This window comes from Polypterus senegalus, chromosome 2, assembly GCF_016835505.1.
Source record: "Polypterus senegalus isolate Bchr_013 chromosome 2, ASM1683550v1, whole genome shotgun sequence".
In the NCBI taxonomy this organism is placed as follows: Eukaryota; Metazoa; Chordata; class Cladistia; order Polypteriformes; family Polypteridae; genus Polypterus; species Polypterus senegalus.
This window is the reverse complement of record NC_053155.1, coordinates 4,171,927-4,184,674: the sequence shown is the minus strand read 5'-3', so window position 1 is coordinate 4,184,674 and position 12,748 is coordinate 4,171,927. Positions and strand designations below refer to the sequence as shown.

Here is a 12,748-nt window from a genome sequence, read left to right as displayed (position 1 = left end):
TTTGTTTCGAACCTCATTTTGTTAAACTTGACTTGCTTGTATGAAATGGTATTGGATTTTAATAAATTCAATAAAATATTAAAAAAAAAAAGACACGGAATATTAAATAAACACTTTCACAAAAAGCATGACAAAACAAGTGTGCTTTTATTCAGGAATAAAACTGAATTATAAAAATCATTTAAATGACATATTGCTGAATGTGTACAGACTTGGAAGTCCAAATAGCGTTTCCATATCAAGACGTTTTCATACATGAGTGTGTGTTTGTGTGTGTTTCACATTCATTCAGTCAGACCTGAAATAATAAACACACTTCTGTTGAGTAACTGTCTGTGTAGGTTTCTTGGATGCAAAAGTTAATAAGAAATGGCAATTTAGGTGTGTGTGTGATTGGTGGTTATCAGCAGGCAATTTGATAAGGCCATTCGAATTTCCTCTCGTTTCTTTTAGGAAAAATAGGGTTATCAAGGGAAACAAATTTTGGTGGGATTCTACTGTTAATGGATCAGCATACAATACTTAACCTTATCCCAGAAGATACAGCTATAATTCATTACGCTTTCAGTGATGTATTCAATTTGAATCACGAATAAACCTGAAACTGGCCTTGGACCCCTTCCTGTGATACTGACAAATTAAATTTAATGAAGAAATGAATCTAAAGAAAAAGTGAAAAGGACAAAGTGGAAAGTAAAATGTAATAAAAATGATATACGAGTTACAAAAGTAAATGACAACAATCAGAACTGTAACCCCACACTCCCAACACATACAAACAACACACGAGAAAATATTAGACAGTTGACAACACCCAGTGTCCAGAAAGTTCTGTCATTTCTGACGTGAAGTGGTGGTCTTTCTCACCGGTCTCTAGACGCACTATCCCAGAGTTAGAAGATTGAATACAGCCCACCCAATCTCAGTAGTCTAAATTGTCCTGTTCATTTCTTGCTGTACCACATCAGCTCAGGAATAGCTATTTTGGGAAATTCTTCAAGATGGCTACTTGCAAAAAGAAAGAGGACTCGATACCCAAGTGAGACAATCTTCTCTCTGGTCTTAGATGCCAGAGAGGACTGGGCAGTCTCATGGTCTGGAATCCCTACAGATTTTATTTTTTTCTCCAGCCGTCTGGAGTTTTTTTTGTTTTTTCTGCCCCCCCTGGCCATTGAATCTTACTCTTATTCGATGTTAATTAATGTTGACTTATTTTCTTACTGTGTCTTTTATTTTTCTATTCTTCATTATGTAAAGCACTTTGAGCTACTGTTTGTATGAAAATGTGCTATAGAAATAAATGTTGTTGTTGTTGTTGTTGATAGTTTATGCTTATTATATCCTCCATAAACTTTGTATTTTGTTTTGCTCTTTATTTCTTTCCTTTTCATGCTCCTTATTTAACTATTGGTTGGTATCTATCACCATGGCAATATCCCAGAAATTGTCACAATTGACCATACTGTACAAAGGTCTTCAATATTGCAGTATGCTTATGACGTCTGTTTTATTCCTTCCAGTTTCTTATACGTGCCCCAGATGGAGACAGGGTTCACATCAAGGATGACACAACAGAGAGACAGAAGACAAACCAGTAAACTACGTTATGTGTCAATGCCACACATGATGGGCGGTCAACCTGGATTGAAATGTGGAGATCACCTCTCATTCATTTATTGGTTATTAATAACAGAGTATTTCAGTGTAGAGAGACATAAGAGATCGACTTGGCTTTCAATAAGCTGTTTATGCAGGACACCATAAGAGCAGAGTAATCAGATTGTAGATAAGGGGACTGAGGGGACAGCGGCCAGGTGGGCAAAGAACTGACTTGACAAAGAGAGCAAGACATTGGGCTTTTCAGAGTCCTGAGGTGAAATCAATTCAATTAAATGTAAAAAATATACATGAAGTAAGAGAGCTTCTCAGTATAATTACACAATGGAAGGTCTGCACTAGAAAGTGTAACTTGTGATGAAGACTTGTGGCCTTTGTGTACTCATCACCATCCTCAGCTAGTAGAGATTAGAGAAGGCTAGTGAGAAGCTGAGTTGTATAGTGTCCATGATGTGTGAAGTATAAATCAAAAAGAGAATCTCCATCACATGAAGAACACACTTGGGAGTCCACATCAGGGATATTGTGTGTGTTGCTGGTCTTCATATTACAGAAATGACCTAACAGCATAAGAGAAAGTCCAGAGATGAGACTGGACTATGGGGTCTGAAGGATTTGAATCTGCTAAATTTTAGAATAAAGACATTAGGAGGTGACCTGACAGAGGTGTTTACAAATTTAAAGGGAGTTTATGGTATCTTTTGTCAGGGGGTATCTTTTAAAATAAAGGTAGCTGAGTGTACATTTCATACAAATTTAGTTCCTCCCACAGACAAGTGTAGATACATGGAAAAAGTGCAGATGGAAGCAGAAACTCTGAGACTTTTGAGCATTTTGACAATATTAGGGGAATATGAAAAGACATTATGTGATGGGTTGAAAGGCCTGTTCTTGATAATTTTAAAACCTCTTTTGAATTTCTTTTTAAATGTTCTCAGGTCCCACACACCCCAGTTTGCTCAGATTGTTGCTCTCACCTGCATGAAGTGGACGCTGTTCTTGGTGTCTGAAAGCTCCTTCAGCTCAGCATCTCTCTTTTTCAGCTCCTTAATCTCCTTCTCTAGTTGTTCCATGACTCCTTCGGCCTTCTCTATTTCTTCCTTCTCTTGTTCTCTGATCCTCTCAACCGGTGTCTCATGCGCTTCTTTCATGCACTGGATCAGATCAGTGAAGTGCTTCAAATTTTCCTTATTGATTAAAGAAAGAAATTGAATTGAGTCACCTAATAAGAATTGCCAGTCATATAGACAACATCTTTGCATCCTATGAACAATTACATTCCATATGTAACTTTCCAGAAACACATTTCTTTCACTATCTTCAAATTAGAAATTTTGTTAAACAGAACCTGCCCGATTTTTCTCATCTCGCACTTTCCTTTACGCTGGAAAAAAATATTGCTCAGTCTCGAGGACTCAGACAGCATTTCTGCAATATATAAAATTATTTTACAGTCCCTCCCTTTCAAAGATCCAAGAGGACACTGGGAAAAAGATCTCTCACTCAACATATCAGAAAAGGAGTGGAAGGTAGCAATGCAGAGAATTCACTCGAGCTCCATATGTGCAAAGCATACAATTATACAACTTAAAATTATATATCGAGCACATCTGTCTCGTCTAAAATTGTCCAAAATGTTTCCAGGGCAAGATACAACCTGTGAATGTTGCAATCGAGGTCCAGTCTCACTGGGTCACATGTTTTGGTCCTGCACCAAATTAACATCATTTTGGATCAAAATCTTTAAATGCCTTTCAGACAGCCTTGGGGTCACAATCCCTCCTAACCCACTAACGGCTGTGATTGGTGGGCTCACAGAGGGGCTTTAAGTGGAGATGGACAAACAAACTGTGATTGCCTTTACTACACTATTGGCACATAGATTTTTTTTTCTCAATTGGAAGAATCCTAACTCTCCTCTTTTAAGTCGGTGGGTACCTGATGTTTTATATTATTTGAAATTGGAAAAAATCAAATTCTCACTTAGAGGATCTCTACAGAACTTTTTCAAAACCTGTCAGGATCTGATCAATGATATTTCAGAATAAGCTCTTAAAGCACTCAGGAAGCAGATTCTCTCCCCATTAATTTTTCTTCTCCATTTATCTTTATTCATTTATTAATTTATCTATTTGCTTAGTTTTTGTTTTATTCTGCTGCCCATGCTGTCCTTCTCAGGGGTGGGGGTTGATTTGTTTTCAATCTTAATTTTTGTAAAAATGTACTATTTGTATGGAATGATGAAAATAAAATCAATAACATTTTATAAAACAAAACAAAAAAAAAGAATTGCCAGTCATGAGACACTTTTGTTGGGATTTGATGTTGTAAATGATAGTTTGGATTGGCTGGCATCCTGGCCAAGATGTCTGGTGGTACCTCACTCAAAGAGGAGACTAGAATAGTGGAGGGGCAGTGAGAGACTATTTACCAGGGCAGTATAATCAGCCATTGTTCTGGGTGGCAGAAGTTTAACTTACCAGTAAGAGTGAAGATGGAGTTTGAGCTTGAAGAGAGTGACAAATGAATACAAGAGTTTGAAGGCACACTGTAGATGTAGAAGATATGGGATTTCAGAACCCAGGAGGACATGGACACGGATTGGCAGCAATGGTAGGACCAACAACATCATCTGATCACCAAAGTTAGACTCGTGAGAACATTGTGATGTGTTTTGTCATTCTTCTGAGTCAGTTGAGATAAGTGAAGCCACTAAGACGTGTTTGTGATCAGTTCAGTAAGAAGGTAAATTTAAATGGTCCACTCTGCACTATAAATTATATTTTTGTATTTTATGTTGTTTACCCCATGTGTTGTGTAGTGATGACTGATCTCATGTTTTCATGGAGAACAAAATCTTCAAAGACAATCACACAAAAGCGATCAGGTTTGGTTTGTCATGCGAGAGAATTCACAGAGTGGAGATCACTCTTATTCAATAGACTGTCATGATATTCACTCAATAGATTTAATACACGTGACTGTGATCTGAGATACCGAGCACCATATCATTAACAGAAAGAAACAACTTTTTTCTTCTAAACCTTTACCTATTAAAATCTTTTAGCATTGACAGCTTCCAAAGGTGGATAGGCAGGAATTCAAATACAATCATAACAACATTGGTGTAATCTACACCCCCTCTCTGCTTCCACATTGTAAACTGAAATACTGAAAATGAATTTTATTAATGCAAAGACTTCTCAACTACAGTGTAGTAGCTGAATTCACATGTAGACATGGAGACCAAACCTAAATTTACACAATAAGCTCCACAAATATCCTCATCTAACTCTGTCAAGGTCTTACTTTACATCAAAAAATACCAAAACATCTGGAAACTCAGATACAGCAGAATAAAATGTATTAAATTATGAAACTACCAAACAGTAAATCCAGTGCCGGAGGTCTCTGTACCACCTTCCAGCCAGGACACCAGAACTATGAAGAGATCTGCTCAGTTTATGGCTGAAGTTCATAAATTGTCAAAGGTCCACACAAATCACTTTTCACTTTCAATGTCTGTGGTTCAGACCTGCTGTTAGAATATTTATCATCAAATAACCCAAACACGCGTGCTGCACTAAATGATCCAAACAGCCATTTTCTTAACCTGCTTATCCAATGTAAAGTGGTAGGGTAGCTGGAGTCTATCCCAGTAATAATCAGGCACAACGCAGGGACAACACCTGGACAGGGTGCCAGTCCATCACAGGACACACACACACACACACACACTGAAAGGCTAATTTAGCAACCCCAACCCACCTAACATGCATGTCTTTGGATTATGGGAGGAATCTGGCGCACTGAAAGAATACCGATGTGTATACAAGAAGAACATACAAACTTCATACACGGAGCACCTCGGAAATGAATCTCAATGTAAAAATGTAACATGCTAATAACAAAAGGATAACAGAAGAAGAACTGCAGGTCTAAAAGTATATACAGACAAAGGACAACAATGAAAACACATAAATCCATGTTACTTTACTTTGATCTTTTTCCTCTTTCCCATAGAGAAAGGCACATAGCTTGTGATTTTTATTTCCTTAATTTTTCTCAATAGAATTTCCCAGAAAACATTATTCATTCAGGGCTGGATTTTAAATGTTCTCGTTTAACTTCTGGTCTTTCAGAAAGTTAGATGGTCAATTCCTAGTTACTTATCAAGTATCTCGAGCCTGCACTGTCATGATGGTGTAGATTTACTCACAGACTGCATGAGCTCATTTACAGACCCTCAGTGTGTGTGTGTGTGTGAGAGAGAAACTGCTCTAAACAGACATAAGCCCACTTTAGTTTTCTTACTGAATTTTTAAAGAGACCCTCACAACAGTTAAAGCCTTCTCCTTCACACAGGTTTAGTTCACTTAAGGTAATACCAATACCCAGAACTCCCTGGCCAGCTTTACCCTGAGTACCCAGTCACAGTCAGTAGTTCTCAGAATTAAAGTGTGTGTACTTCTGATTTGGTTCCTGTTGACTCCACGTCGAGGTGATGTTTTGTCCTGATTGCTTCTCTTGCACACATAGAAGGATGTTCAGTGCTCTTTATGTTTCTTTCTCCTGATCATTTTCCCACTCCTGGCTCCCTGTCCCTTGTGACTATTGGCCATGACGCAGTTTACAGTAATTGAACTTTCACATGCACTGGTCTTCATTTGCTCCATAAAAATGATGGCTGCTCAGTAATCTTTGATCTCTTCACTCCATTCTTCATCAAGACTACACAGATGCTCTACCTGTGGTCTTTCTTGCTTGTACACCTTCCTTGCTTTCCTTGGCTGGACTAAATGTGGCCCCCATGTCCAACCCCATTACAGATGCTCTTCAGATCTTCTTGTCTGGCACTGCATTATCCTTTGGAGTTAAAGGATCAATCCAGCCTTTGATATGGCCACACCTGAAACAATACGGGTCCTGCTCTGCGCCAGAAGCTAATCAGAGTTCTGTTACCTGCAAAGAGTTATAAAGGAAGGAGTGGACATTTTCCTACTGTAGGTTTCTTGGGTGCACATACATTCAAACTTTTTCCTGCTAATTGGTTCTGTCTATCGAGGCTGGTAGGGTTGAGTCACTCAACAAGTGATAAGCAGTGCCAAACTGAGACACCGCTGGGGGTGATTTGCCTGTGGTTGATCATTCTGGTCATATGAGACTAAAACCTGAATGTCAAGGAAAGGCGTTGGTGACGACAGCTGACACTGAACTGAGGTTAAGAGTCAGTGAAAGAATGATTGGCACCCATAGCTTAAACAAAAGACAGTCTCTCCTACAGCTGGACGTCTGCCTTCAGGCTATCACAGCAATTGATTTTTGTCCAAGAATCCAAATCAAATGACAGCCAAACACTAAACGACATAAACAGACAAAGAATTAGAAAGGGGTCCTCCATCAGTGGCCCTGGATTAGTGACGTGATTCTTAAAAATAAAAGGCCAGTCCAGACACTTCATTGCTGTTTCAGGTGTTCTTTGCTAATTAGTTGCTCACCTTTAAGTGAAGTTGTTTTAATTATCGACATTCTACTGAGGACACAACCACCTTCATGTCTGCTTACTGACACTGGCTCAGCCAATCTGACAGTTTATCTTTATTTGAAGGAGCACCAAAACAGTTTGTGTCCCTTCAAAAGTCAGAAAATGCAGAAAAGAAAAAGGTGTTGAGCAGTTTTATATGTTGAGCTGAATCTGACTTCTCAAAATGGAGGTGAATTCAATGAATTTGAGGTATAAAAATACTGAACAGAATCAGTTACATCTGAAGCAGTAATTTACAGGCCTCCTGAGCCGAGGTCGATACGCATGACTGGTACTGATGGGTGTTTTTAATGTTGGCACAGATCACGGGGGTACAACTTCGATCCTGGAGAGCTGCACTGGCAGTTTTCCTTGCTGCCACTTTCTTACCCAGTCACCAATTTCTGCTGTTAATTGAGTTCTTTTCCACTCATTTTCATTACTATGTTTTTTAAGACTTGTTCCTCTGAATTGTTAAATGGCATTCAAACAAAAATGAGATATGAAGTGAGGAGCCAACAGCAAACTCAGAGCCACAAACTCCAGCCAGTTTCTTAATTTGATGTCAATTCTTGTCGTTAATTAAACCTGTGATTTAATCCCATGGCTTGTTGCCTCTCTTCTCCAAAAGCAGACATTTGCCAAACTGTTGGTTTTCTTTGTTCTTAAAGCCCAAATGTTTTGTGGACCTGAGCAGATCAACATGATGGAGACCTTCAGCTTTCTTTATGTTCAGATATTATATGACGGACACAGGGAGCTGGTTATGTGTTGGCCCATTTTGTATCCCTTTATGTTTAGCTTCTAATTGAGGGGTCTGAGTCTTAAATAACAAGTCATTTAAAATGAAGGTGAAAGAAGTTAATTAGCAGCACAAACTGGTAACTGATTTAGAAAAGAGTGAGAATGAAAACCTGCAGCCACCGTAGTGCTCGTGGACTGGAGCTGGACACCCCTGGGATTGATGGTCAAACGGGCATCTTCACAAGTTACTTACACACCTGGTGGGCTTGGTGGGATTTTATCACACTGGTGAAAGTCAAAGTTCATCTGACAATCAGACATTAGCTGGTATAACCAGGGGGTTAACATTCAAAATATCTTTTCTACTGCACTTAATGATCACAAATAACCAATAATTAAGTGAACGATTACTTATTTTAAATTACAATGAGAATATCTATACAGCAATGCTACATTGAAATATTTGAGCTGAATTCATTGTAAGAATCTTAGACTTGGTTCTGTAGTGCAGTATCGTCTGGTTGACGTGTCTCTTTAAAAGGCCTGAGATCAGCCACATGCACACTCAAACTGTTTAAAATGCACAAAGAAGACAACGGAAGTAAGCAGCTAAACACACTTACTGTGTATGTGGCAGCACCCTGGATTGTCTCCATTCATTTGGTAAAAGCCTGAGGTATTGAATGACGTTTTTAATGACACTGCCTGGTGACTTCCTGTGCTTATGCTTGCTGTAACATGATCCTGCTAAACACACCTTAAGAGGGCTGGAATGTTAGATATTTCCATCAGGTTTATAAGATGGATGAAGAGATTTCTCTGTTACACTGCATTTACAAATCCCTTAACTCTTGTTATTTAATTTGTTTCAATTAAACACCAAATCCCACTCACCTCTTTTTCTTCTCTTTCTGTCTCCAGCTCCACTATTTCATGACCTTTATGTCCAGTCACCACACACATCATGCAGATACACAAATCATCAGTTTTGCAAAATATTTCCAGACTTTTCTGATGTTTTGCACAGAGTTTCCTCCTCAGATTTCCATCAGGATCAACCAGCTTGTGGTCCTTCCAGGCTGCTATCTCATAGTGGGGCTGCAGGTGAGGCTGACAGAAGGAGGCCAAGCAGGTTAGACAGGACTTCACTGCTCTGGACTTCTTCCCAGTACAGGCGTCACACTCCACATCTCCAGGGCCAGCATATTTGTTAGACGAACTGAGTCCTGTCTTCTTTAGATTCTCTGCGATTTCATTCAGCACAGTGTTTCTTCTCAGTTGCGGCCTCGATTGAAGATTTCTCTGCATTGAGGACAGCTGAACACTTGGCTCTGATCCCAGCAGTCAGTGAGGCACTTCAGACAGAAACTGTGACCACAATGCAGTTACATGGGGTCAGTCAGGGTCTCCAGACACACCGAGCAGGTGAACTCGTCCTGTGATACAAACAACTGGGCTTCGGCCATCGTCAGTCTGAGGAGAAACAGGCAGAGAGAGTCAGTCAGACAAACAAGGAAATGACTTGTGAAGAAATGAAAGTTAAAATTTGTCTGTGCTCAGTGAGGAGGAGGAGGAGGAGGAGATTTAAAGAGAAACCTGAGAGCTGACAGAGAGAACATCTGAGGAGACACTGAGTGTGAACAGTTAATGTGAGACAGGAGCCCAGAGAGTGAAGATCACAATGTGACAATATGACATACACTGACAGATGAGATGCACTGTTCCACGGTGTCTGATAAAGTTTAATTCACTTCAGTATATATTATTTATTTATTACATACTAAAGTCCACATTAGAGATGCTGGATGTTCTCCAGATTTTCAGATTTTCTTGGCTTTTCAATTCAGCTTTTTACTTTAGAATTTTAACCACCTGACGTCACAGTTAGCTTAGCCACCTTAGATGCATAGTGTTGGGTAATAGAAGGCTTGTGAAAAGTTTACCTGACCCGGTCTTGAGCCAGTTACACAGACACAACCAAACATGACAAAGGTGGTCTTCAGCTGGCTGTTTGACTTGCTACTTAGAGTTCAGATGTAGCTTAGTGCAGATGAACAGCTTTATGACACCAAGCCTTTAAGGATGATGTCCAATGCCGTGTACAGTTCTATGTAGTAATTTTGGGGTTAGAACAGAGAACTCTCCCTGTGATGGAAGGCACTCTTTGTCTTTACTATTTGGTTCTTGTCTCATCTGGTTGAACTGTGACAATACCCACCTAACCCATTGTGGCAGCAGAGCCTTTCATGGGTGGTGATTGGCAGCTGATGTGCACAGTAAGGAAGTCTACACCATCAAAGCTCCAGGACAACACTGTTTGCTCTCATTTTTCACGCATGTCCATCTGGGGATTTTGAGAGCCCTCAGTGGAGGTACCTGAATCTGTCTTAAAGGCTTTGAAAGGGGCCTCTAGCTGGACAGTCCAAATCACAGCCAGTCTGTTCCCACTGTCTCATCACTTCAGCCAAGGGTGTAGCCGTCCCGAAGCTTTGAGTAATGAACCTCCGATAAGACCCCACCAGACCCTGGGACCTCATTTTCACTCACAGTTTCTTTTGTCCTTTTTCTCTTTCTGTTATTTCATTAACTTCTCTTTATTAGTTGATTTTCTTAATTGTTTCCTGAGATGTGATTCTAAGACGCTGAGGTACACAATAAGCGTTCTGAGCTCAGGTGCCTTCAGTAGTTCCAGCTCAGTACCTTCTATGCTGTATGTGAAGCAGTGCTGTATCTAAGTGGAGATGAGTTCTAGAGTCCTTCAAGGTGCATCAGCTGACCGTACACATTGTTAATTCTTCAATGTCTTTCAGTGTTTTCTGCCTTTTAAGGTCGTATTTTAAAACAGTGTGGGGTATTTCAGGTAAATGTGCCCTGCTATGGTGCCCTCACACTGCCTGTGGGGTCTTTCGATTCTGGTTGTTTCTCTGTGTGACGTAAGCAGCATCATCTTTGAAGAGGTCTGCACAGTGAAAGATCAGGGCCTGCGTTTAGGTGATGAAGTTGTCATTGTTTTGCTCAGCTGCTTGTGTTCTTTTATTATATTACCTAAGATCTGAAATGGAAAGAGGACAGAACTGTAGAATTGTGAATTTTATCTGCTGAGACCTTTCAGGTAATAATTCAGTTTAGGTATTGCCAGAATGTGTCTACTACTCATGTACTATTATGTGACAAGACCACAAGAAACACTTCTTTGGGTCTTCATAACACTTACTAAGCATCAGTGAAGTGTTTATTCATCTCTGCAGTGTGGCCTGCTAACAGAACTTCACTTTGGTGGTCTGAGGTGGCTTACCACAGACATGTTTAAGACCTGTGAATCCTTCATATTCATAATCGATGTGACCACCATGACGATACCCCACAGTGCACACAGGTGAATGACCGCCGGACTGATGCTTTGTGAGTGTCAGTAAGAACAGAAGAAGCCTTTGTGAAGGTCTTGTTACTTAACAGGACTCAAGTAATGGGGGCATTTCTGCAGTGTGTTTGTAATTGTGGACTTAAGTGGCAGTGAGATAAAAAAAACATAACCAACATAACCACATTACTGAGAGATGGCAGGGAGAAAGAAAGAAAGAAAGAAAGAAAGAAAGAAAGAAAGAAAGAAAGAAAGAAAGAAAGAAAGAAATCACTGAGTGGATGGGTTTATAGCTCAGTTAGAGTTTACCAAATTTAAATCATAAGTGAATTATGCCAGGAGTGAGTTCAAGAGGAATTCATCTAGTGATAGGTTCAAGTTCAAAGTTGTGACGAGGCTGACAATTAACTCAGAGCCTTTGAAATTTAAAAGTCACCTGGTTTGGTAAAGAATGAACAAACACTGACATGGAGGTGGGCAACAGACAGCAAACGGGGTAAGTAACATCTGAATTGGCCAGAGCCAAAAAGCTTGAAGTGCAGCGTTCATTGCATTCAAATGATCAAGCAGCACTTAGGAGAAGAAGTGAAGGAAGGAGAGAAAAGAAAGATTAGGGATTTGACAGACTTCCAGAAGACCTGTCTGAAGATCAGCACAGCTGGGAAACTTCATTATCAGGGCCTCGAGTGTGAAGAACATTCATTAGGAGTTTATAGTCTATTGGATCTTTGAATTGGTGGGGTGAATATTTGAATAGCTGGACATCATTTTTTATCATATTGGGTTGCCTTTCTTTGCATCTGCTTTGATGCCTGTTACTGTATGTGAATAACATTTGTTCAGTTCCTAACTCTTGAGTTTGTCATTTTGGAAATATATGAAGCAACTTGTCCCTCCATTTTCTGAAATGTTCTGTCATGATGGGTCACTCTGATCATCAATGTGCCAGATTTGTTTATGATCTTCTTCTATGTCCATATTTATCAAGCACCTCAGAATTACAATTAGGTGTTACACTAAACATCTGACTAGGATAAGAGTCTGTTCTACTACAGAGTAGGACATGAGAAGTAGTTATGAGGAGTGTTACACTCACTCCCAGCTAGGTGTAAAAGTTCAAGTTCGAAGATGAGTGACATCACGATCAGCCACAAACTCTCACTCATGAAGGCGTTTTGTAGTTTCATTATGACCTTCTGTACTTTCCTAATACCAATGCTATGGCTTAATAATAATAATAATAATAATAATAATAATAATAATAATAATAATAATAATAATCATAATAATATTTAAAGTTAAAGAAAATGAAGAAGAAGCAGAACATAATAAGGTGGGATACTGCACTCAGCTGCACTTCATTTTTTCAACTTTGCGATAATACTAATAATAATAATACTGCAACAAAATGGAAAGGCCGAGACACATAGACACACACGCGTGTGCACTGATTAGGAGTAAAGCTCGATAACAGGCACATATATTAAACATTCAATGATCCA

At 39.4% G+C, this 12,748-nt stretch overlaps 1 protein-coding gene across 1 annotated transcript in view; it reads right to left on the bottom strand.

The window, feature by feature from the left end:
- LOC120521359 (NACHT, LRR and PYD domains-containing protein 3-like) overlaps positions 1-9,401 on the bottom strand; it is a 62,593-nt gene extending 53,192 nt beyond the window's left edge. The window contains 3 exon segments of the mRNA XM_039743031.1: positions 2,595-2,804; positions 8,780-9,174; positions 9,177-9,401. Coding sequence (XP_039598965.1) covers positions 2,595-2,804; positions 8,780-9,174; positions 9,177-9,351 — 780 coding nt within the window. The 5' untranslated portion in view covers positions 9,352-9,401.
- Between the last annotated feature and the right edge of the window lie 3,347 nt (positions 9,402-12,748).